Source organism: Lycium ferocissimum, chromosome 10, assembly GCF_029784015.1.
Source record: "Lycium ferocissimum isolate CSIRO_LF1 chromosome 10, AGI_CSIRO_Lferr_CH_V1, whole genome shotgun sequence".
In the NCBI taxonomy this organism is placed as follows: domain Eukaryota; kingdom Viridiplantae; phylum Streptophyta; class Magnoliopsida; order Solanales; family Solanaceae; genus Lycium; species Lycium ferocissimum.
Genome location: NC_081351.1, coordinates 29,308,583 through 29,334,491, shown reverse-complemented (window position 1 = coordinate 29,334,491; position 25,909 = coordinate 29,308,583). Strand labels below are relative to the sequence as shown.

Sequence of the window (25,909 nt, the reverse complement as noted above, 5' to 3'; positions counted from 1 at the left end):
AAGTTAAATACCAAAATGCTGATAAAGACATCGCCTCTTGACATGAGAAACAAATGGGTAAGCAGATGAAACGCGTCTTTGAAAGAAATAAAAAGGCAAAAGAAGTCAGGTGACTATCGGTCCAATTTAGCTAAAAAATATCACGAATCTCGTAATTGATTGCTTATAAGTCGTTGAATTGTTCTTTATATGTTTCAAACTCAAGAAATGAGGATTTAATCCAGTCTCTTAGGACAAAATACAACGATTCACTGTGTCTCATCTCGTGTCATGCCATGCGCTTTCCTTTACTCTCTCTATTAAAAAATATAACTTATATCTAAAGACAATTTAACTCTAAACTCCTACTTAACCTTTAACAAAATGATTGATTATCACACAACATCTATAGCTTAGTGTTTAATAATACAAGTTCGAAAAATCTTTTCTTTCTTTTTTAAATTGTATCTTGTCATAGCGTCTCACATAAGTCAAAACGAAACGAATAGGCTACTAAAGGTACACAGATACCAAGTACAACGACCAGCAAACTGCCAGCACTCCTCCATTAGGAAGCACGGGGTTATATTGATGCTCATCAATAGCAGGATAGCATCAGCATCCACAAAGCATTCGCAAAAAAGGCAGAATAAATTTCTTGCATGAACCTTCTAATAGTCCTGCAAAATAATTGGATATAAAACCGGCTCATATGTGCGTAGGATGTAAAACCCCAAGAGAGCGGTACAATCAATAACTTTTGACTAGAACATGAAAATAAACTGGAAACTACAATGCAAGGAGATTAATGAACCCACATCAGCTAAAGCATCTCTCTCAGGATGCATTACAATGTTCAGTATTACAAAACGTTTTGGGTGGAGGACAAACACGAAAAAAAGCTCTAGGTTTAATCCCTGATTGAATCTGATTTAGAAGACCTAAAGTCAGAAATAGTATCACAAAAATTGCTTTGAGCAGATTAAATAGTACTGCTTCTGTTGCTGGATAATCCTAAAGCATTTACAAACATTCTCAACACAAAGTATGTACTGTCCCTCGTTCTACCTAATCTTCCAGAGTCTGAATCTCACCCATCATTATCCGGTTACTAACCACATTGAAGCCCAACTCTGAAAGGTTAACCTTCTTCCCCTTCTTACCCTTCTTCTTTCCTCCTTTTGTGGCCCAATCCTGAGCACTTGAACCCTGGTCAAAGCCAACACTGTCAGAAGCCACATCTCTGGCACTTGCACCAGTGACCTTCCTCCGGTCATTGCGACCCTGAAAGGCCATGTCAAAGACATCAGTAGGCAAAAAGTCTTTGTAGTTGAGGAACTTGTCAATGAACTCATGATCAGGATCATAAGAGCCAAGATTCTCTATCAGAAGCATTTCAGCCTCTGACTTGGATTGCTTGAAACAGAACTCCAGAAAGCTGGTATCTGAATGAAGAAGAAAAAATTGGGAACACATCAGACAAACCATCAGTAAGTTCTATGTCGTTTTATATTCTTAGGTTGTTCTACATGTTAGATTTAAGGAGCCATATCAATGAAAGAATAAAGTGAAAGATCCAAGAAATTTCACTATTACAAATCATAAATTTACAATGTCAAGTTCAAAATATATGGTGGAGTGATAATGTATTCCAGAACCAGAGATATCTAAATCCATTGCAAGTTGCAGTTCTATAAATATACCTCTTGTACCAATGAGCCTATCACATTCATTCTCACACCATTCTCTGAAATCCATTGCTTCTGAAACAGTGAAGCAAATTGTGTTAAAACTTTTTCTCCTTCAATTTTTTTCTACTGAGAAGCAACAGTTTACATCAGATCTTTATTAGTTCTTCAGAACCAGGTTACCTGAATGCTTTGTTAGAGCATCCTTCTTCCCTTTCTGGGAGGAGTGCGCTGATGCAGGAGATGCGGTTAGTACACGCTCTGCAGGCTTACCACTAACAGACTTTTGCCTGCTCAATGAACCGCCAGGATTTCCTTTCACTGGTGTGGTCTTGCTTCCCCAATTGCCTTGACTTCCAAGCTGAGGATAGTCAGACCTGCAGGCATTACAACCAACAAAGAGAAGGGATTTCTCAACAAAAGAAACCAACAAAGAAAAAGGGAGAAAGGAAGCAGGTGGGAGAAGAGCGATAGAGAGGGAGGGAGGAAATGGTCGTACTGCTTTGCCTCTTGCTTGGGATGATCTATTGGACCCCAGAACAGATCGTCCTCCACTTTATTTTTTGAAGTAGCGCCAGCTTGTGAGTTAATCTGAATAGGAGATGCAGCCTTGGCGGGAGATGAACCAGTGGCAGACCATGATGGACCACCCACTCTGGCAGGCGGGTTTGGCACAGATTTCTGTGTTGGCACTGGTATATGCTGCTGTCCAGAAGAGCCCTTCTTTTCTTGTTCCTTTAGGATGTCACGTAAGGATGTGGGTTTTGAGAGTTTTCCCGAGTCAGTAGACCATGCTGGAGCAGGAATAGGAGCAGAACTTGCCGACTCACCCTTCCAAACAACAAAATCTCCTAGCGAAGGACCAGATGGTATAGCAGGTAATACTTCCTCTGGTTGTACCTGACGCGAGCTTTTGACTTTGTCAATAGGACTTGATCCAACAGAGACCTCAGAAACAGCACTGGGCACGGAGCCCTTCGCCCCCGCACCCTTAGATTTTGCAGATCTTTTGCGGCTCTTTTTAGTGTCTTTAGCTTCAATGAAGTTGTCATCATCATTGACAGATACATAAGATGGAATAGATGTCATTTCAGGAAAGTCTCTCTCTCTTGCGCCTGACTTGGCCAAAGTGTTTTCAGCCAGTACATCATGCAATTGACTTTTCTTACTCTTCTGGTTGAGAGAAACATCTGAATTGTTCACATTCAAATCACTGTTGGCAGCATCTTGCAGGGGCTCTCTCACTAATTTATGATCTGAATTAGTAACAACCCCAGCCCACGGAGTAGACACACTCAAGGAGCTGAGAGATGTGGCAACGTCTGTAATAGCTATTTCTGCTTGTGCTCTCCGCTGCTCTTCCTCTTGAATTTCCAACAATGACTTTGGCTTGAAACCAGGAGCAGGTTTCCAAGCTCGCTGTCCAGACTGTACTTGGCTGATTAACTGTGAAACAGGTGGTTTATGCTCTGGATATTCATCCACAACATCAGCAATAGCTACTTCAGGTTTGCTATCTCTTCTTTCTGCACCTACAGCTGTAGCTTTGTCAACTGACACAGATTGAGTGTCAGAAGCAATCACAGCATCAGACTGCAAGGACTTTGATGGCTGTGACTTAGAAGCTCCCTTCGCTAAGTCCGAAGTTTGGCCCTTATTGGACTTTTGCTTCTTCGACTTCTTTTCAGATGATTTTTTAACTTCCCGTGTTTCAACACTTTTCAGTTCCTTAGTTACAGAGAGCCCATCGTGTAGATGTCCTTCAACTTGTGGTTCTGAGGGAACTGCAGCTGGTGGTGATTCAGCTTTGTCCTTCTGATGCAAGTCATTATTGACAGCTGGTGGTGGTGGTGGTATACCGGACTTTTCTACTTGCTGAACATGTGGAAAATGAGAGGCAATTTCAGAAGTGGTGACGGCTGGAGGTTCGTTGTTTTCTGAGCCATCCTCTAGGCGATGTTTGCTGACAAATTCTGTATGTAATGATGGGTCGACCATGCCTGTTGCCATCCTTGGGACCTTTTGTTGAATATCATCAATTTGTTCCACTAAACCGCAACTCCTCTGATTGGAAGAATTTCCAAAAAATTGATGTGGCAAGTGCAACGATGCAGTCTCAGAATTACCTATTTGGGTGACATCCTGAGAAATGCTCGAGGGCAAGACAAAGTTTGAGGCGTGAGCTTCTTCCATAACTGGAAGTTGTACTTGTGTATTCATTGGAAACAAATTATGTGAAGGTAGGAAACGAGTGGGATCCACAGAAGCATTTCCTGCAGATATGCCAGGGGTTGGCAACTTGCCAAAATGTTGTTCACCAAATCGCTGATGAGGATGCTGATCTGAAAGTACCTGAGAGAGCAATTGCTGCTGCTGGCGCAATATTAGTTGCTGTTCCTCCTGTTTCTGCTGCTGCTGCTTGAGCATCAACAACTTGTCTAACAATGACAATTGCTGTGGTCCTTGTGCAGCCTGAGATTGTAGCTGCAGCAAGTACTGTTGCTGCAATAGATTTAACAGCTGTGGATCTTGAACTCCAGATGAAAGTAGCTTCTCAGTAGCCAAAATGCTGGAAGTGTTATCCATGGCACCTAGTAAGTTGGTCATAGGTGGATTCTGCGGGTGTAGCCTCTGTTGTTGCATTCCAAATGCAGATTGAGGGGGCATACTCTGACCTTGATGCATCTCCATCCTTTCCTGAAGCGGTTCTAATCCCCCTTGGACTGGGAAATTAGACCATCCACTAATGCCACTACTAATACCAGCTGATCTGTCTGGTACGCCCTGAAGTAGAGACATCAAATCAACATTCTGATTATGGGGTTGCTGGCGAAGATTTTCAGCCATTGAAGGCAGTTGTGAATGAGGCAAAGGATCCTGATGAAAGGGCTTTGGCAGAGATCTCTGTCTCTCAAGAGACATCTTTTTAGCCAAGAGATACAGATTATCTCCACTTTCAGCTCCAATAGGAGGAACAGCACCGATATTATTAGCACCATAAGCAGCAATGCCTGCTGAGCAAGAAAAGCAATCACAAATTATCAATTGAATATCAATGCACATCTTTCTAATTTTTGAAGCTTCGGTTGATACAAAAATATGAGCATAGACCAACAATCAAAAAAAAATCGGAAAAGCTACTGAAAAATCAAATTCAAACCAACCTTCAGACTGAGCGAACTGGTCAAGCGGTGCATGGCCCACTTTGCCAGCCATCAGTGACTCCAAAAATCTATTCTCAGCCGCAGTTGTTGAACTATGCTTGTAATTCAGTTCACTCTTTAGCATATCAATCTCAGTTGAAGCTGCATGAAGTTTTGTGAAGCTGCTCACGTCCAACCCCCCTGGAGCATCTGCATTTGGCTTTGGTGCTCCAAATCCAGGTGGTGGCCGAGCCTTAGCACGCAAGTGGGGCATAACATCCCCCAGCAGATAAAATGGTGAATCATGCGGTGCAGCAGCTAACCGAACTAGCAAATCTATACCAAAATATCCAGCCTCAAACCATCCAATAATATCGCTACCTGAGAAAGGACCTTGAATTGCACCTTGTGGATCTTTGTAATATAAAACTAGGTCCTCCGGAGATGACTGTGAATATTTCCTCATCTCCAACTCTTTGTCCATGGCCGCAGATAATTGCCTTTTGAGAATAGGATCATCTCCAAACTGCCATTTAGATCCTTCATTTTTGGCATAAGAAGGATCTGCAAGATCTCTTTCCCGCTCTGAATTCTTATCCTTCTGGTTCTGTAGCCATCCCATGTCAGATGCTCTTGACCTGATATCAGTTGGCATTTCTCTAGCATCATTAGCCGCCAGTTGTGAACGTGCACCAATAGAAGAGGATCGCCATACGCCACCATGGGGAACAGGTGAGTGTCCTGGTGTGCTTGGATCCCTTTCTCTATGAGGAATAACGTCTTCCACTGAAACTGAACATCAAAATAGTAAGTTATGACAATCTACCGAAACCCAATTACAGATAAAAAAGCATAATTGATAGATCTCTTTAACAGTATCACCATAATTCAAAAGCAACTCCCTCGGAAGACAACTCTGCTTACTGAAAGCTATGTATAATCAACAGACTAGCTTATGTACTTGGATCTCGAAATTTTAACAAGAATTTTTTTCTACGACACGATACTCAAATCTAGATACTTGTAATTATGATTCAACTGAAGAAAAAGTAAGCCTATTTCATCAAACCTTAGTAACATTTAAGATCTGTAATTGATTGCATCCGGATGAACTGCACAGTACATCAAGAGACACAGGTATCCACAAAAATATACCTTCAACACCTAATTTACAACAACAACGTACACAGGTATCCACAAAAATATACCTTCAACACCTAATTTACAACAACATACTCAGTGTATCCCGCAGGTGGGTTCTGCGGAGGGTAGAGTGTACACAGACCTTACCCCTACGTCGTGGAGGTAGAGAGGCTGTTTCCGAAAGACACTCGGCTCAAGTAACACATATCAGTGCAATTAGAAAAGAAAAATACAGAATCACTTCAACGACTAATTTGGGATCAGAAAATCTCTCAAAACCCTGCTTAATCTCAGATTTAGAACTGGACCCCTAAAAATGTAGCTTTTCGAAAGAAAAGCCTTCTGGGTGATTGGAATAACCACCTTTGGCATTGTCAGTACTTTCTTCTCTTGAATCATCAAGCGATAAATCTTCTCTGCTACCTGAACATTTGAAGAAATGATGGCAATCAAAACCATAGCACAAAACATACTAATTTGAGAGCTTAATTAATCCAGATTCAGAGATACCCAAAAGCTGATCTAACGATTAGAAGTACCTAGTTTGCTGCGCCTTGGCTGCGTATGTTCAGTTGAGTTTCGACCTAATGTTCCATCTTTAGAGATCTGCGGAGCTCCACTACTCAGAACATCCCCCTTATCAATTCCCTTCAAGATAGCCTATACATAAATTTGAGCAGTTACTTCACTTAAACTAATTGAACATCAGATTAAAATCCATTTCAACTAAGTAAAATACTTATTAGTTTCAATCTCACTGAAAGTTACCAATTCCTCGGGACTGGGTGCACATAATGCGAGAGGTTCCAAAGGTTCATCTTGTGTAAGTGAAGGAACTTGCACAATCCCATCTGAAAAGTTGCTACAGGACTGCATGTCTGTCACTCTATACACATCAAGCATTTTTATCCGACTATATCGTAAAGGAGAGGAAACACTTTCAGATTTCTCTGAGAATGCCCGGAATGACTGCACATGAGGAGAGCCCTTATTCATGGGGCTCCCTCCAGAGAGACCACGACCCCTACCAAGAGAAAAAGTAGCAGTTGCTCCATCATCACGTCCCCGGCCATGAGAAAATGTAGGAACCTGTTTGTTTGGTGTCAAAGCCTGATGAGTAGGTTCTGACCTTCCTCGGCCGTGAGACGTAGATCTCCATGGCCGATAGTGGTCACCCTCTCTCTCATCCTTTCCATGATAGGCAAGACCTGGAGACCCCTTTTCAAGATGCATCTCAGCATCTTTGCTAGGGTTGCTCCATTTCTCACGCACACCATCAGCGTCCTTCTCATCAGGTCCCCAATCAGCTTTCTTCTCATCAGGCCCCCAACGCGTATTCCATTTGCTCTCTCGACGCTGATCGTTATTGCTTTCCCTATTTCCAGAATCAGTCCATCTTTCACCTGGAACACGTCGTGCTTCTCCATGATGTCTGCCAGAAGAGTCAGACCAGCGATCCACCTTGCGGCCATCACCAATCTCCTTATCTCCCTCCCTCCAGCGGTCCCTTCGAACAGCAGAATTGGTGTCCCTTTCTTCATCACGCCAGCGATCCCGCCGGCCTGATTCCATATCAAGCACGGATGGCCTAAAAACATCTTTCTTCCTTTGATTATCATGCATATCGTCACCCATCCCTGGAAATTTCACTAACTCTGAACGGATAGCATAACCCGGATGTGTATTGAGATGGTTGTCCTGCATTTAAACACAGAGATGATGAAAACATCTGACTCATTTAGGAATTAACAATTCAATAAGAACCGCTACACTATTTAAGCAGAAAACCTCAACTGCTTATATCCTAACTCTGAAATATTTCTCAAAAAGTGAGAACATAACAGGGTTTAAACAAGGAAAATCCAAAGCAATAATGAACGTACCCCGGTAACTATCCCAGCCTTACTCTCCCCTGGCTTTGGAAGGAGCCACTGTGGTGAAAGCGGAATGGAATCATTCGGTCCTTGCACATCTACATGTATCAAAAAGAACAAACAAAAATAACTTAGCAATAAATTTATGCACTACGACAAATACAAATTGGAATCAAAACACCCTTTTCATAAAGGTAAAAAATTAAAGGCTACTGCTTACTGGATTACGTTAATAAGCAAAATATAGGAGGTTCCGCATAATCCCTATAAGTTATTATATGAAACTTCTTCCATTCATAGAAACTCCAAGAGTCCGCATCAAAATTATTTACAAGCGCAGGGAATTTGGGAGTCTTGTGACTGATAAAAGCATGAAAATTAGACAAATAATGATACCTTCAAGAAATAAGATCCCGCCTTCAATTTAAGTAGTGGTCCATGAAAATTGAAGCATTACCAAGAAATTCAGTAGATTATATAAATTAAATTTACCTTTCAGCAACAAAGGATACCTAACTTACATGTAGTAGTAGTAGTAGTCGCTTCCTATCTCTCATAACTACAAAAAGATATCCCTAGACAACATCTGAAATCAAAGGCAAAGCTCAGTTCAAATGCTTATTTTAGCATTTGCATATGCTTGTTCTTAAATATTTCTGCTTCACTCACTTCTAAACCACATTCGGTTTTCCTTTTTGGTAAGGCCAATTAAATCATGCCTAAATTCATTTTCCCAGTTTCATATCCAAATCAAACTATCAGCACTGTAGCTAGCAAGAAACATGAAGCTTTGTCTAACATGGTTGTAACCATATCCAAGATCTGCCATAAATAAGTAGTTAGTTTCTCACATACTTCATTAAGCTTCCTTTGAGAATAAACATTTGAAATTGTACCCATTAAATTAGCCAATTAACAGGTATCGTGAAAGGCGAGCGGAATAGTTAAAAGCAAAAAAGCACCATAGCACGGGTTTAGCGAAGAAAAGTATCAAAGAAAAACCAGAAAATAAAAATATAACACACGAATATGTAACTGTGTAGACAAGCAATAATTATTTGGCAAGAGAATCGAAGAACTATAATTAAGCAACATAGATGCAGTTAAAAAATGTCACTCAATAAAGATAATCTTTATTTCTGTTTTAGGTGAAAAATGTAGTTTTAGGTTTTCAATGGCTACCTTTACCTGATTAATATATATATATATATATATATATATATATTATAATCAGGTAAAGGAATTCCATTTATAAACGTGGCCACAAAACAGACCGTATACAAGGGGTATACCAAAAGGTAAAGAATCTACAAAATACGATTCTCTATACAACTAGGAACTTTATGGGTGCACCAAAAGATAATAAGAGACCGAAGGCTACTCAACTGACTAAAGCTCGACTCTGCCCCCTCAAAAGCTCTCCTGTTTCTCTCATCAAACCACCCACATCATCGCAAGAGGAAACACGTTCCATGCCTTACGTCTTCTCCTCCTCCTCCCGCTCCCCCAACAAAACATCAAATCTTTCACAGTTCCTTATATATATATTGTCTAGTATTGCACTCTAAAGATTGAACAAATTGGTGAAGATGTACATGAATTAGCAACTTGATGCCTACACTAACCCAACTAAGCGAGGCAAAGAGCACAACTTGGGGTTTACAGAGTTTCAGGGCTTAAATGCGCTTTAAGCAGGTGTTTAACAACACTAGTTTGCAAAATGGCTGCTAGACCAGGAATGTTATATTTGGGTGTCTAATGCTATTATATCCACAAGATAGATAATTGTAAAAATTACATATATTAAGATGGATATATGGTGATACAAGATTGGACAAGATTAGAATCATCACGTCCAACAAAGTTTAGAAGTATCACACATGTAGAATAAGATGAGGGAGAGTCCTCTGAGATGATTTGACAATGTTCAATGTAGATGTGCATTGTTCTTAGGTACGGCAATATGAGGGCCAAAGGTTATAAAGAGAGAGAGAGTCAGGTTAGCCTCCGCGGCTTAGTTCAAGTTGCAAAGGATGAGGGACTTGTGACTTAGGTCACAGACTTGAGCCATGCGTCATGCGAACTAAACATGGTATTTAAGTAGAGAAGGGTAGACAGCAAGCCCACTATCCCGAGTTCCGACGGCTACTGTTGGTCCTAAGGGTTTGCCCCAGACAGATTTCTCAATCATTAGAAAAAGAGAAAGAGTCGGACCAAAAACCATAAAGAGGGAATTGTCAAAGGACCTACGACTTCATGGAATCAATGTGGACTCAACTAAGAACGAAATGAAATGGAAGCAACGGTTCCATATATGTGGAATCTAGCTAGTTGGGTTTAAGGCTACGTTATTCTTCTTGCTTTTTATCCAGCGTTTGCCAAAACCATTTTATTCTAGTAGAGACTTGCATATTCATGTATGATACGTGTGAGATTTAGAAAAGTTTTAGCTTTCGAGAACCCCTTAATTGTCTAAGGAATCAAATTATTTTTACTGCTGAAATTAATTGTACCTGAATAGAGTGGAATTGGTATAGCTAATTCATATGTGTACCCAACAAATAATGTGTCTAAGCGTAATTGGTAGATTTAATTGAGCAAGTGTAAGTAAAGAAAAAGTCAACCTCAACAACTAACACGAAAAAGAAAAACCTCAACAACCAACATTGAGCTAACAAGTCTAATCAACATCTAAAAGAAGTATCAGGAGCATGAATGTAACATATCTGGACAATGCAGAGCAACTAACCAAAACTTACAACATCATCAAAAGATAACCATTAAAACACTCAAACACAAGACTAGCCGCGGAATAAGCAGCATTACCAGCTACCACCATAAAGTCAATTTCTTTGAGGATAAAAAGTAATGTAGGCTTTATCAAAAAAGTAATGTAGGAACACACGTGTAGGGGAAAAACACACAAAAAAATCACCCTATAGTATACTCTCTCCATCCCAAAATACTTGTCACATTTTGCTTCTCGAGAGTCAATATGACTCTCTTTGAATCTAAATTGGATTAGATTAATTCAATTTTTCAAAATTAAAACTTAGATATTCGAAAACTATACGAAAAATACTATAATTTGCAATTCTTCTCATATCAATATAATGAAAAAGTATACGTTAAAATGTTGGTCAGAGTTTTTATGCCTTGACTCTCGTAAAGCAAAACATCAAAAGTATTTTGGGATGGAGTGAGTATAATTTATCAAACATAAAATTCTTTGAAGATAAAAGTAAAGGAACAAAAGTGTAGGAGAAAAAAAAACAACAACAACAACATACCCAGTGAAATCCCACAATGCTGGGTCTGGGGAGGGTAAAGTGTACGCAGACCTTACCCCTATCTCGAAAGATAGGGAGGCTGTTTCCGGAAGACCCTCGGCTCAAGAGAAAACACGACAAGAAAAGGTCAGATAAGCACAAGCAGTTCAAAGCAAAATGAAAATGAAACTAAAGAAAGCGAACAAGTCATGAACAAGTCATGATAGAGCAGTCTGAGAAAAGGAAGCAGTAGCTACCACAGATAGATAAGATAATCGAAGTACAAGAAATAACATATAGTAGCAAGAATCAAAGGGCAATAGACTATATATCAAAACTGCGACTACCCTGTGTAGGAAAAAAAAACACAAAAAAATCTCCCTACAGTAAATTAGTAATTGTCAAACATAAAAATCACAACTTTAAAACCAAGAGTGATATTTTCTATAGTGTTCGAACTCGAACATCAGCATTTCTGTGCTCCCGAAATCCTAAACCAACAGTACAGCAACATTAACGAACAATCTATCGTCTTCGCAACAGAAACATAACATACATTCATCCTGTTATTATGATTAGATAAACACAAACAGAGGAAAAAAGAATGAACGAATCTATTGAAGAATTTGAAGGCAAGTAAATTACCAGCTACCACTGTAAAGTCAATTTCTTTGAGGATAAAAAGTAATGTACGAACAAAACAAAAGATAAAATCTCCCTAATAGTATATTATATTATTTTTCAAACATATAAAAATCACAACTGTAAAACCGAGAATGATATTCTCTATAGTTTTCGAACTCCAACATCAGCACTTCTGTACTCCCAAACACAAAAACCGAGTGATACTTTAGTGTTGGTTGTTGTTGAGGTTTTGCTCAATTAAAGATATAAAAATCACAACTTTATAAACGAGTGACATTTTCTATATAGTAAGAGAAGTCGAACATCAGCATTTATGTAGTCTGGAAACCCTAAACCCACAGTGTGAACGAACACACATAAATCTAACAATTAATCTATCATTTCCGCAACAAAAACATAACATACATTCAGCTGGTCATGATAAGATAAGATAAACACAAAAAAGAGGAACTGTTGAAGTGGAAATAAATAAGAATAAAAAAGTGAGGGTAAACCTTTGGAAGAGATCTGGTGGTTAAGGGGAGAATCAAATTGAGTTTTGTCACCCATGGCTGATGATCAGAAAGCGCTTCAAATGGAAACCCTAATTTTATGATTGACTGACTGCTTGCTTGCTATAGAGAGAGAGAGAGGGAAGAAAGAAGAAGAAACTAAGGCGGGGTGAATATAGGGTAAGGTCATCGGGTTACGTTTAATGACGTGTCACCCTTCGGCGCAGGTTAGCCATATCCTCCCAACTATCATTATTATTACCTTCAATTCAATTTTTGGATATTTCTTAATTGTCTCTTTCTTCTTCTTCTTTTTTTTGGGTGCCCAAAATAAATATAGTTTGCTTGTATTTTATGTGCTGTTTTTCTCTTCATCTGTTTTAAACTAGACGGCGCGTGCCTGTGCGCAACACTTTAGATTATAGTGTATTTATGTGTATATAATTATATTTGGGTAGTGATAATATATATATATATTTTATATTGTTAATAAACATGCATAAGTTTGCACTGTTTTTATGCATATATATATATATATATATATATGTTCAAAACACGATTAATATAATATTGTAGTTTGTGCTCCGTATCAAAAAATTTATTATATTAGTGTTTGTTACGAATATAAAGTTGGCAAAAATTTATTAATACTTTTTAAAAGAGAAGACTTGTTTAAAAGGAAACTATTTTCCTCTCTTTGACATAAAACAATAGCAATATTTAAGCATCAGTTGATACTTTGAATTTTAATTCGATTAATTTAAAGGTGTAAAATATTCTATTGTTGATGTATGTAGATTGAACCTAAACAATACTTATTATTTTTTATCAAATTTTGATTTGGATAATTCTAATTCAAATTATTAAATTAATTTTACATGTTTAAAACGAAACAAAGTAGAAATTTGATTTTTTTTATTTAAATGAAGAACTACTATTTTTTAATTTTTGATAAATATTCTTGGTTTAGCTCATTTTACTTGTTACGTTGTCTTTTACACGTTTTTTTAAGGAAACGTCAATTAGAATTATAATTTGACTAATTTACCTTATTAATTATTTGATCTCCATTTAATATTATTTTTTCTTTTATGACATTAATCTCTTTTCACATTTATTAGAGTAAGAATAAAATGGAAAAGTAATTAAATTTTATCTTATTTTAAAATATAAATATTTTAAATATATTTATTTTAGTAAACATAACAAATAAATTATATGGCGGAATAACAAATACAACAGTTAAATATCTAGATTAGATCTAAGGATAATATATGAAAAGAAAAGAAATTGTATGGTTTGGCTACTTAACCTTTTGAAGAAAAGCAATAATATGGGGTCCATGTTTTTTGCTGTACAATAATTTTATTTGCTCCCACTAATGGGTTGATATGACAATGAATCCACCATTATTGACTTAATGGGTATACTTTGGGAATTACGTGAATATTATTTAATTTTTTAATATGAGGTGCATATTTTTTTTTACATTGCTTTATTTTCAATATGGGGTTCACTTTTTTTTTTTTAATATTGCTTGATTTTTTTAATATGGGGTTCACTTTTTTTTTTTTTTTAACATGAGTTTGGAGATGGTGGGGTCCACTTTTTTTTCTTTTTTTTAATATTGCTTGGTGTTTTTAGTATGGGCCCACCTATTTTTTTTTTTTTTAATAATGATGACTGACGACGAAGCATGGGTTTGACCCCTGCTTTTATATTCTAAGTATCATCTGTTTTAAAAGTCATACTCCTTCGCGTCCATCTCAATTTATGTGTTACCATTAAATTTGACGCAATATTTAAAAAAAAGCGTAAATTTTTTGAAATTTATGGTCTAAAACAAACCTTAGATATATTTATGTAAATCATTTATTAAGGACAAAAAGAAAATTTTAAAATCAAATTTTTTCTAATTAGAGAAAAGTGACATTCTTTCTGGGACAAATTAAGGGTACCACATAAATTGGGACAGAGAGAGTAATTAATTTATTTAAAAAATGTTTTTCATTTTATTAATAATGAAATACGATTTGTTTTAGACGATAAAATTTTAAATTTTGTGCTCAATTGAACGCATGTAGTATAAATTGAAACGCAATGACTATGAGTACAAGAGCCTGTTTGGTTGGGCTTAAAAAAAACAGCTTATAAGCTAAAAAAAATAAGTTGGGGTAGGCCAACTTATTTTTTTGGGCTTATAAGCTGTTTTAGATAAGTTAAGCCAAACGGGCCTCAATTTTTTTGGACTTATTTTAAGCATAAAATGGCTTTAAGCTGGTCAGCTAAACACTTAAAAAGCTGAAAATAGCTTATAAACTGTTTTCACCAACTTATAAGCCAATCCAAACGGGCTCTTTTTTAAAGACTTTGGACTTTATAGACATGTGTCATCCCTCACTCACGTTAGTCATAGCCTCTTTCTTTTTTTCTTTAAAATAACCTTTCATTTCCGAAATTTTGATAATCTGGGACGAATTCTTATGGAGAATAGAATTTATCTTCTACGCGTTGATTGAGGTCGTAGATAGAATGACATATTATTTCTATTATATATAAGCGTGAAAGAGAGCGTCTGACGTTAACATTGTTTGTCTAAAAAGCTTTATAAATTGTACGTGTAATGAATGTTTGTCTAAAAGTTATATAACACATGCATTTTAATCAACAACTTTTTTATCCCATGTGGACATATGTTATAGTATTTAATATTTATTTCTTTCTCATGTATAGACGTATGCACTTCAATTTTAATTATCCGACACATTTAATTTCTATGTGCACTTTTACTTGTTCACTTTTGACTTTTCACGTTCTTGTTGAATATTTATTCACTTCTCTTGTATAGACGTATGCAGTTCAATTTTAATTCTCCTACACAAATTTATTTCCTCCGTGCACTTTTACTTATTCACTTTTGACTTTTCACGTTCTTTAAGAATTAATAAATTCCACGTGGACATATAGATAATCTTGAATATTTATTCTCTTCTCATGTATACACGTATGCACTTCAATTTTAATTCTCGACACATATTTATTTCCTCCGTGCATTTTTACTTGTTCACTTTTGACTTTTCACATTCTTGCTGAATATTTATGCTATTCTCATGTATACATGTATGCACTTTAATTTTAATTCTCCGACACATATTTATTTCCCTCAAAGTGCACTTTTACTTGTTCACTTTTGACTTTTCACGTTCTTTAAGAATTAATAAATGAAGTATTTCCTCCGTCCCATATTACTTGCATTACTTGACTTTTTCACGTTCTTTTAAGAATTAATAAATGAAGTATTCGCCATTCCATATTCTTGCCACATTACTAAAAATACAGTATATGTCTATTTTTCTATTATATTTCATTTCTTTTCGTATTTAAACTTTGAAATCGTGTATTGTTGGCAGCCACAAGTATTTATGAGCATTGAATAAGCTAATTGTATAGAATACCAATATGTCACGATACTAAATGAAAATTTTCAAAGCATTTTGCTCATTTCATCACGCTTTTTGCTGCTTCTTTTTTTCCCGCATAAGAGAATCACGTTTCATTTTTTTTTTTCCAACGAAAATTGAACATGAGCCTAATGTGGACGAACACAGTAATAATAAATTGTACAAAAAGTAATTGTAATTGTACTCTAAGCAGGGACTAACATATGTACATTTCAGAAGCTAAACATTAATTCTACCTCTTGTTTATTTACTTTTTTTAGCAAGTTCAGTGTAAATTGTGATTCTTCTCCTAAGAGGCAAAGCCTTTGGGTCAAGGGTTGTGCTGCTTTTATAGCCATAGCTTCTTCTCATGGACTATATTGTAATTTCATCGAATTGACTTTCGTAATTCTTAGTCCCGGACTATATTGCCAATAACAATCTCCGCATGTTAAAGACATCTCTTCGGACTCGTTTGGTATTAGGGATAATGATAAATAATCCTTGAATTATATTTGAGATGACTTTATTCCATGTTTGATTGAGATAAAATGACGGTATAACTAATCCCGGAATTATAGTGTTATTTTATTCCTATGGGAGGGTGTATCTAATCCTAGGATAAGTTATCCTGGGATAACTAATCTCTACTATTCTCTCGGTCGCGATACTTTAGTAATTGTTAAAGGGTGAAATCATTTTCACCCCCCAATTTTGCTTTAAAAATCAAATTTCCCCCTCAACACACTAGAATTTTCTCACTTTTCTTTTTCCGTCTCGAAAATAATATTTATTTTTTATAGAAAATTTGTTACATAGATTAAAGAGATAAAAAATCACGATTTTAGAGAAGTAAAAGAAAAAAGACAAGTTGATAATGTAAGGGTAAAATTAGAATTTTAAAAAAATCAATTAAGATAAAAGGGGGGAGAAGGACTATTGTTCAAATTTGAAGGGAATTTTGATTTTTAAAGCAAAGTTGGGGTGCGAAAATCATTTTCGTTCAATAGTCAAATTACTAAAGAGTTTTAAGGCCGGTATATTATTAATGTAATCTAACCAGTTATAATATATGATGAATCTGTTTCTAGGTTACTGTATCAATTTAGAATTAAAAAATACTGCTGTACTAATTGTTATAGATTCATTTAATTTGATATTGTAAAGAATTTATATTGAGTAGATAAACACAACTTAAATTCATCACGCAATGCTAATTTTTTGTTGCAATTTGCTATGGACTAGAAGGATGACCCAACCAGTAATAACTTGAATAAAAATTGACCAAAGGCTGATACTATACATACACTAAAGAAAAAAGACTTTTTGATTAAGGAAAGCGAAATTAATCATCACTAATCAATAAGAGTTGTGCTAAAGTAATACAGTATGTAACATATGTATTCCTTCGTCCATCAAGGGCTCATATGTGAAATTGTCTGAGTTATAAAGTAACTAGATGGGCATGGCGCCATGGCCCGTTCCGCAGTTGCTGTTTATGTAACAGTTGATGGCCAGGGGATAATTCAATATTTATCAACTGATGCAACACCTTATTCAAAAGAAATGTCTATCAAACGTATTTTGGTTGGTCACTTCCTGTGAGTCTCTTTTATCATTGAAGGTTGAACATCCAATAATTCTCTCCCTACTGTCAGTAATATAGTTTAGGTGTTTAAAAGAATTCTCAACTTGTTCGCATAGTTGGTTAGACTTTTAAGATGGCTGATGTATACGTTCATTTCTGTAAATTACATTAGTGAATACATTTCTATCTATTAAAAAGGAAGAGGAGAAAACATATACCAAAAACTTCAAAAACAAAGTAAGAAGCAAACTTCTTTTCTCAAGTGCAGAAACAGGCACAGACTATGGTAAAAAGTTAATTTTACCTTGCAGACATATCATAAAACACCCTTGGTGCATAGTCCATTTCAAAATTCTAGACATTTTTGATGGCTAAGATAAGTACATTGTTTAGCATAACTTCAGAAAGATAAGTACATTGTTTAGCTTATAAAATCTTCAAGTACATCTTCATTTATCATTCCACTGCATATGAGCAAGAGCTACAATCTGCTAATCTTAGTAGCCAACCTTTGCTATTGCAAAAACGACATAGCAGGGAGGTATTTTGAAGTACCTGGAAAAAAAGGTAAAACACGAATCATTGACTAAGGAAGTTGAAATTCAGAGGAATGCATAAATAGAGATCACAGAGAGATAACTTCAAAGATACATCTATCATATTTCATAAATCAAATAACAAATCTAATTTTGCTACACTGAAATCAAGCGATGGAAACTTGTCCATTTTGAGATCTTGTGATACTTGTTTTAAGTTATGTTTTAACTACTGTATCTCATAAAAAACTGCTGCTATTACGAAGTTCGACTTGATAGGAGAAAAATACAAACAAGAACATATCCTTATCTAGACATCAAAAGATGATACACAAATTTAGTCAATCAACAACTATATCTCAGTTCCAAATCAGTTGGGAACTGTTGAAGAATTAAAGAAATTAGCTTATTGTCGTTTGGTTGTAGTGGAACTATTTTTTCCCGGCTGCTTCTCTAATCCCTGTTGTGCCAGAAATTGGATTTCCAGTAGGCAGCAGCTCTTGATGATCATTGATGGAAGTTTCATAGATGCACGATACTGAGTCACTTAATATGAGGCATTTGTAGTTATCAAAAGGTTTTGATAAAGACTTTGAAGTACTCATGTCTTTGTCCTGGGACCATGCATAGCTACATCATGTCGAAATATTAAACTAAAACTTGATAACCGTATCAATTCTTGTAAAAAATAAAGTGAGAACTATCAACAGCACAGAGCAGGTCATCTATTTTCTATACACAAAAGAGAGATGAAAAACTCAAGTAACACACCAGTGGATTGACAAATATCTCTTTATAGACTCACATTCACTCTTCAACATACACCTTTGTTTAATAAAGGTAACATATTTGCATAGTCATCGAGCACTCCACAAAAGACTTGAATTTGGAACTGCTCCAATGAATTTGGAGCTGATCTAACAGTTAAAATATCTCTCTACGTAAAAAGTTCTTCCAAGTATGCAAATCTGTGATAAACTATTAGTTAGACTATATGAAAAAATCTAAGGCATGTGAACCTTGTTGGCTTATTTTTGTTCTCCATCACCTACTACATTAACTTAAACCTTATCGCTGTAAATCTATTTCAGCATTTACTCTGAACTTTCCACCCTTATATACTTGCAAGGCTAGTACCTATTAGTTTCCCAAGCAAAGAAGAGAAATAACTTCATTTTCAGTCTGTTTTTTCTCATGTAATTGTAAAGGGATTCATCCCCAAGAGATGGTCACTGCCCTGAAATTGAGTTTCCATTCTCTGTTGGCTTATCTTACAAGTCCACTCACCCACAGTTTTATATTCAAATATGTGAATTGTGAAATATCTGGTTTTAGCACGCAATATAAACTAATAATTAGTTGCTCATCTAGACATATCTGCTCTACCAATTCTGGTATGTCCTTTAAACATTTATTCTCAAGATTACATGTGCTATAATTGTAGCATGACCATAGACCAGGTCTTCTTAATTGATTTCTCAACTTGCCAAGAATTCCAACTAACAAAAACTTTTTTGATATTGCTTGCCACAACCAACTGTATACCTAAAAGTGATAAGAACTGTAGACCATAGATCTGTAGCAACTGGATAATGGGTGACCAGGTGGTTAACTGTTTCTAAGCGGCAATTGGGCAGAGGAGACCCTAAATCCTAAACTCAAGGATATATGGTTACTTCACATGTTCAGATGCTCTCAAGAATAGGAGTGTCCGGATTAAAGACGGAAAAGAATATATCCAAATAACTATACTTATTTCGCCTTCAGGTATCCAATTGAATTGCTCTATTAGCGTTGTTGCGTATTGTTATTAGTTTAAAATTAAAAGATAGACTCTGCAAGCTTAATTTTTTTCACAATAGAGTTTGAACCTCAAATAGCAAGTAATGAACCATATCATAATTTAGACATTTGAGCTCGAAAGATCACAATGATAATGGACATTCTAAAATCCATAGTAGCAAACCGTTAAATAAACTTATCACATGATTATATTCAGTTACCAGGCTTTCATCTGAAGTCTATTCCACAACCTTGGCCAAAATAAAATATGGGTTCATCCCATCTAGTGAAAAGGACTGGTTTAAACATCCATCTAGTTGTTGCTTTAACGTTTCAAAGTTCCTAATGTTTCAGCTTTTTATATGCTACATTTAGTTCTGTCTTCTTTTGAATTTTGTTGCATTTTAAGCCATTTGTTTTGAGTGTAATATCTAGTGGATTCTTCAGTTGCTTGATTAAGTTTGCTTAGTGAACTGCTTTCTGTTTTAGATTAGATACCACTCTCCCGAGGAGGAAATAGCACTTGGACCTGCTTGTTGGCTTTGTGATTATCTAAGAAGAAGTGGTGCATCTAGTTTTCTGCTTCCACTTTCTGGTGGTGCCGATAGTTCCTCTATTGCTGCTATGGTTGGTTCAATGTGCCAGCTTGTTGTAAAAGGTTTATTAAACTCCCTGCCCTTCTAAACAACTATATTGTTGTGTTCTAGCTGTTTTCCTACACATCACGTGACACATGTATGTAATATGTACATGAAGAATTCAAAAAACATTTTAAAACTCACATCAAAGCTTGTACATTTAGAGTTTTAACTTGTAATTAAGGGGTTAGTATTTTTTGTACTCCACAAGAGGATATGAAATGAAAGGTGATAAAAATTCAATCTTTTGAGCCCCTTTCTCCTTTTCCCTTTATTATATAAGAGAACAACAACAATAAGTCATTAATTCTAAACTAATCAGATTTCCCTTATGAATTCTCAATACATTCTTCAAACAATTAAAAATGTAACCGACGAATACATGAAAGATTTAAAGAATTTGTGAGTGTATGTTGGATTTTTTTGGTAGAAGAAGCCTCAAAGTAAAAGAGTCGCAGCAGGGAAAGTTGGTGTTCTAACAGAAGCAAAGCTATTAGAAAGGATCACGTCATAGTATACGCGTTTTATTTTTCGTATCCATAGACAAATCTAGAATCCAGCCGAGCCCGAGACATCTACTTTTCTCTCTCTTTCTTCTCCTTTGGTATTCAACTCCAATTTTCTTTATGCATGTCTTTTACAGTTTGATTTTTCGTGCTGCCAGCAGCCCGGTGACCATGATTGGCTCTTTCTCAGGTTAACAACTAATTTATGTTAGTCATGCTAAATTCTAAGCCTACTTAACCATCAAACAGTTATGGTCGTGTACGCCAATCAATCCCTCATTTAGTCTTGTTTAAGATGCTGAAGATTTTAATAAAATTTTAAGGTACCCCCACCCAAATTAAAAATTGCACTGGAAATGGTGAAAGTAAGAAACCATCTCATAACAAGAAGATAAGTTGGACATATGGATTTTTGTGTCCTATCTCAAGAAAAGACCACAACAAAATTTAACAGAAGGCTGCATATCTACTTACGTGTGAATGTGCAATGTTGAGGCTGCCAAAAAACGCTGAATAACCTGCATATCATCTTCGTTACTTCATCTTCTTTAGTTCCCAATGATCAGTCCTCCCTACCGAACAAAGTTGTACAAACTTGATTCCAAAAATCTCTGTTGTAGTAAGCAAAAGTCACAAAAATAAGGACAACAGTTCCTGCAATTAAACTGTAAGTATTTGAGTAGACTGACCTTTTATAGCTTTTTTGCTGGTGTGTGTGGTTGACTATTCAGCATTGTGCTTGAAGAGTCAGAACCGCACTTGTACTTAGAGGCTTCATTTTTTTTTGGTGTTCCTTTGATTAATGCTAGGTGGAAAGATAGGTTCCCTTTCTACATAGGACAGAATTGATACAGTTGTTTGTGTGTCGTTTGAGCTTCTCCAGGATGACTTTTTTAATTGAATTAGGAACAGTTTAACCGACAACATCTTATGAACATGGTCAATGGGCAGGAGTTGATTCTGCAAGTGAAGAGTCAGAAACGATTTAGTTGTGGCTCATTTTTGGAGAAATAGCAAATCAAAAACACATACTCCCTCTGTTTCAATTTGTTTGAACCTATTTCCTTTTTAGTCCGTACCAAAATGAATGACCTCTTTCCTAATTTGGAAACAAATTCACTTTATGAATGATTTACAGCCACACAAATTTTCAAGGCTTATTTTGAACCACAAGTTTCAAAAGTCTTCCCTCTTTCTTAAATGTCGTGCCTAGTCAAATGGGTTCATATAAATTGAAACGGAGGGAGTATGAAGTATGGTACTACATATAAATAAGGGTCAACCTTGACCAAAGTTATTTCAAATATATGTTCTGCTATCATGGAAAGCATCTTCTCAGCTATATCTCCAGAAATTACTGTCGTAATTGAATCTCTGCCATCAATGAGATCAATTTGGAAGGTACACCTGCAACCATATTGAGTTTAATATTTGTACACATATGTTATATTTTGTCGAAATGAAATTTATATGTATGGTGAAAACGTAATACCGAGGCACTAATGTTGTCTGTCGATTACACTTTGTGCATGCAAATTCTCTTCTTTCTTTCGTGCGCTTTTTTTGTTTGTATCCTGAACATTCAAGCACACAAAATTTCTGCAGGTCATTTGAAATAAACATTTCGGCCTGAACATAGAAAACTCCAATCTGTCAAGGAAGATGAAAAGTGGATGTATATTATTCTGTTTCATGAATAAACCTATTCACATAGAGATAAGTGAAACACTTACCGAAGTTTGTGTTGAAATTTCTGCAATGGGGATAACTTGCTGCTGAGTGGGAGTTACTGAGAGAGACGTTGATGTCGCAGAGAAGTTGGCTGATGCATAACTCGAAAGCATGTGTGTGTTTGTTTTTGCCCTATTGTCACACCAAATAAAGTATTCAATATGTTGTTCAGGGGCAAGTTAAAAAGTAAAGTTGATAAGTCAGTACCAGTTGATAAGCTCGAACGCCTGTGGGTAAGCAGGATTTATGTGTATTGTTGAGTTGAATCTAATTTGCAGCGATAAACCTGTATGGCACAATGTATGTGTAATGTTGTATTAAATAAAAATATGTAAGTAAAATATTTGACTATGTGCATACCCTGAAAAGAAGATATTCCTATATTCCTTCCGAGGATTACTGGGAATTCTTCATCCTTTCCCATTTTAGCTTAGAGCTCAGTCCCTTCAATTTCCCGAAGTCTTCCCATAAAGTGAGTAGAAACTGTTTTTTCCTGAGAGTGTGGGGAATATAATACTAATTTTTTAAGCATCTATCGTAAGGATATGCATATACTTCCGAAGGAAAATAAGGGCATATAATTTGAAATGAATGGTGTACTTACTGATTAAATAAACAATAATCTCTCAGCACCTGTTTTGATTGAGACCTGCATATTTTGGAGGGCCACAACGTAGGACGACTCCTAGTCTATCTGCTAGTAAGATATAAGGTAATATAATGAGTGCGTACATCTATAAGCATATATAATTTATCATGCTAGTAATTGGTAGGAGTGGTATACCAATTTCGACAGAAGAATGAGGAGTCATATGAGCAATGTGATCCAAAGTTGTGATATTCAGCTTAGTTGATGGTGAGTGGTTTCTCATGCTCGTCAGTTGGCTTAATATGTTCAATTATAGTTTCTTTATCGAATACGCAATAAAACTTGTGTATTGGTTTGCCGTATAAAGTGGGCGAAACTCAAACTCTTGCGGCGGAAATCAGATATGTCTGCGAGATTTGAAGCTTCTCTGCATAATGGCCAATATCATCACCATACACAACGGCCCTAATTTGTTGCTCCTGTAGAGTTCAGTATATGTCTCAAATGCACGCAAATTATACTACCATATAAAGCAAATTAAATGATAATGCTATAGATAAAATTACCTCTTCATCTTCCAAAATTAAATTTTGGAATTTGATTTTCTTCTCAGGACTTTCTCGCTCACGCCTCATGTCAATGATTTGGACTTTGGAAGTCCAATCTGGCGTCTCGGTTGTTATTTGATCGATGTTTAATCTTGGTGCCATGTGTCTGCCAACTGTATAACTTTATTTACAATAGTACTGTCAGGTATATAAGCCACAAATTGCAAGGAATCAATTTATTCAAGATGTGTGTATGTTTTAGTGAAAGGGATGATCTACTAAGTTAAAAACAAAGTCTTTCCATTCATGTATCTCAAAAGATACACAATCCCAAACCATCGATTGGCTCAAAAAAAGGAAGACATCAAATGTTAACACAACTCAAACAACTTGCACACAAAAAAAAAAAAAAAAACCAAAAGAAGAAAACGAAAGAAGGATGCTCAAGAAGATGTAACATTCTACTTGTACAGTACATATTTGCTTTTCAGTACCTTGCAAATTATTGAAAAAGGGCACACACAAGAAATAGTCAAGGCAAGTTCCTGTTAAGTGTATCAACTTCACTATTTACGTTTCGTTAACAAAAAAAAAAAAAAGTATCTTTATTTTAATACTTTGCACGATATGATCGATAATATTGTCAAAATGGAGCATCATGAGTTGCTAAATTATACATAAATGACTCGAAGAATCTACTCGTAGATACATCGTAGCATGAAGTAGCATTAGATAGTTCTATGTAAGATATTTCAACATAAAACTATTTGTGGCAACACATAGGTTTGAAGAAGCAGTTAAATTGGACCTCTGATCAAAAAGAGAGAACCAAGTGATACAGGATAAGGAACACATTAAATAATGTATAAAGAGAAGGTTTTTTAATAGGTAAAAAGTAATTTTATAAATAACAGTGACAAATAGATGTCGGGGCGCTACAAACACAAGTAGGTGACCTCTATAGTTGTCGTATCAAAATACTATCTTTCTACCATCACCTGAAACAAAGCATGTGTTGGTTAAAAAATTCCTACATTCCTCTTATATCCAGGTTCATCCAAAGAAGAGCAAGCAATCAAGTGAATAGCAATGATTGATTTATTAAGCACCTAAAAATGAATGTTAACTTTCAATTACATCATGTAAGTTCCTGTTATGTACTTAAAGGAGCTATTGACTCAGTGGAAGTTTTATTAAGTTCTTTTCATGAAAGACCTAAATGAACAACTAAAGGATCTTTCAAATTTGTTTTCAAACAGAAATACAATTGTAGGTGTAGCTAAGGAGATCGGCTATCTGATAACTAACACAAACGTTCTCTCTTCCCACGCTGCTCGGCACTCTCCAATGGACCTTCTTTTTGCTTTACTTCTCAAGCCAAACTCTCTACATACCTCTCCCCCACACAAACATTACAAGTTCTTAAAATCTAATTGTAAAATCCTAAATTATTTTAAGGAAATGAGTACAAAGTATCATCTCTCTGAAACTCCACATGTTCATAATCTTTCCATCTATTCTTTTGTCTTTTTATTTCCTTTTCCCTTTTATTGTTTTTTCTCACTAAATCAGAACTTTCCAACACTAAATCAAGAAACTGCAAGAAGGATGCAAACTAAACAGACACAACATCTTTATTGGATAACATAAAAAAGGTGCCATCTCTAACAATAAAAAAAGGTGCTATCTTGCAAGTTCATAACCTTTCTGAAACTCCCCAAGTTCATAATCTTTCCATTGCAAGAAGGAACCAAACTAAACAGACACAAAATCAATTGGCTAAATATAAAAAAAAGGTGCTATCTCTACCAATTTAAACAAAAAGGTGCTGTCTTGCAAAATTGAGTACCTGACCCTTTATCTTGAACACACGAGGATGATTTTCACTGGACTTTCCTTGATTTTGGGAATTAAGTAGTATTATATTTTTGGGTTAGAACTATATTATGATTATGATATATGAAGAAAGGAAGAAAGAGATCATGAAGCAGGAAGAGTTCAACGGAAGGAACTTCTGAGTGAAAAAATAAAGGAATGAAAGATGTAAATACAAAATTCTCCTTGAAAAATACTATTTGTATTTACCGATATACCCCTGTTGGTCCTCCAACTCCCGTTTCTAATATAGTGTGTATATATATAAGTAGAGATTAGAGAATTTAAATTTAATAGGGCTCCAATATGAATATCTTGACACTTGTGAAAAACAAAATGAGAAAATTTTATAAATAGGTATAATTTAGAGGGTAATTAGAAAACGTTGCTACAGTTTGTGTATTCGAAACATAGCTACAACCAGTGTTTTAAGAGGCGGGGGCG

General features: G+C 35.8%; 2 protein-coding genes and 1 long non-coding RNA gene across 15 annotated transcripts; all 3 read right to left on the bottom strand.

Annotated features, from left to right (window-relative positions):
* Positions 1-784: 784 nt before the first annotated feature.
* On the bottom strand, positions 785-12,403 carry LOC132033245 (protein ESSENTIAL FOR POTEXVIRUS ACCUMULATION 1). 4 transcript variants are annotated; one of them, XM_059423163.1, is made up of 10 exons: positions 12,236-12,403; positions 7,837-7,925; positions 6,722-7,651; positions 6,493-6,613; positions 6,317-6,376; positions 4,832-5,602; positions 2,167-4,681; positions 1,851-2,044; positions 1,683-1,742; positions 785-1,424 (listed from the first exon to the last, which is right to left on the bottom strand). In XM_059423163.1, the coding sequence occupies exons 1-10, from the start codon at positions 12,288-12,290 to the stop codon at positions 1,048-1,050; spliced, it is 5,172 nt and encodes a 1,723-aa protein (XP_059279146.1). In that variant the 5' UTR covers positions 12,291-12,403; the 3' UTR covers positions 785-1,047. The 4 variants fall into 4 exon arrangements, with proteins under 4 accessions (XP_059279146.1, XP_059279145.1, XP_059279143.1 ...); XM_059423162.1 differs by lacking the exon at positions 12,236-12,403 and adding an exon at positions 9,214-9,350 and having other exon boundaries at positions 4,832-5,596; XM_059423160.1 differs by lacking the exon at positions 12,236-12,403 and adding an exon at positions 9,214-9,342.
* Positions 12,404-17,304: 4,901 nt separating this feature from the next.
* LOC132033244 (uncharacterized) lies at positions 17,305-21,474 on the bottom strand. Of its 2 annotated transcripts, none has more exons than XR_009408685.1 (3): positions 21,412-21,474; positions 21,197-21,376; positions 17,305-17,815 (listed from the first exon to the last, which is right to left on the bottom strand). It is a non-coding gene; the product is annotated as an uncharacterized LOC132033244 (long non-coding RNA). The 2 variants fall into 2 exon arrangements; XR_009408684.1 differs by lacking the exon at positions 17,305-17,815 and adding an exon at positions 18,025-18,426.
* Positions 21,475-21,480: 6 nt separating this feature from the next.
* Positions 21,481-25,393, bottom strand: LOC132033242 (uncharacterized). Of its 9 annotated transcripts, XM_059423156.1 has the most exons (7): positions 23,238-23,379; positions 22,814-23,147; positions 22,661-22,739; positions 22,456-22,585; positions 22,215-22,372; positions 22,006-22,129; positions 21,481-21,682 (listed from the first exon to the last, which is right to left on the bottom strand). In XM_059423156.1, exons 2-7 carry the CDS (start codon positions 22,875-22,877, stop codon positions 21,497-21,499), a joined length of 741 nt encoding a protein of 246 aa, XP_059279139.1. In that variant the 5' UTR covers positions 22,878-23,147; positions 23,238-23,379; the 3' UTR covers positions 21,481-21,496. The 9 variants fall into 9 exon arrangements, 5 of the variants coding, with proteins under 5 accessions (XP_059279139.1, XP_059279138.1, XP_059279141.1 ...); XM_059423155.1 differs by having other exon boundaries at positions 22,814-23,379; XM_059423158.1 differs by having other exon boundaries at positions 21,481-21,649; positions 22,814-23,379.
* Between the last annotated feature and the right edge of the window lie 516 nt (positions 25,394-25,909).

What these genes read in the sequence shown, in the direction of transcription:
- LOC132033245 (XM_059423160.1), bottom strand. Translation starts at nt 9,301, where the DNA reads ATGGAACGTGTTTCCTCTTGCGATGATGTGGGTGGTTTGATGAGAGAA. An exon ending in AGGCTGGGATAGTTACCGGG is followed by an intron (nt 7,652 to 7,836) that starts GTACGTTCATTA and finishes GTTTAAATGCAG; the next exon opens with GACAACCATCTCAATACACA. An exon ending in TAGGCTCATTGGTACAAGAG is followed by an intron (nt 1,425 to 1,682) that starts GTATATTTATAG and finishes TTCTTCATTCAG; the next exon opens with ATACCAGCTTTCTGGAGTTC.
- LOC132033242 (XM_059423155.1), bottom strand. Translation starts at nt 22,877, where the DNA reads ATGGGAAAGGATGAAGAATTCCCAGTAATCCTCGGAAGGAATATAGGA. An exon ending in AGGAATATCTTCTTTTCAGG is followed by an intron (nt 22,740 to 22,813) that starts GTATGCACATAG and finishes TGTGCCATACAG; the next exon opens with GTTTATCGCTGCAAATTAGA. An exon ending in AAATTTCAACACAAACTTCG is followed by an intron (nt 22,373 to 22,455) that starts GTAAGTGTTTCA and finishes CTTCCTTGACAG; the next exon opens with ATTGGAGTTTTCTATGTTCA.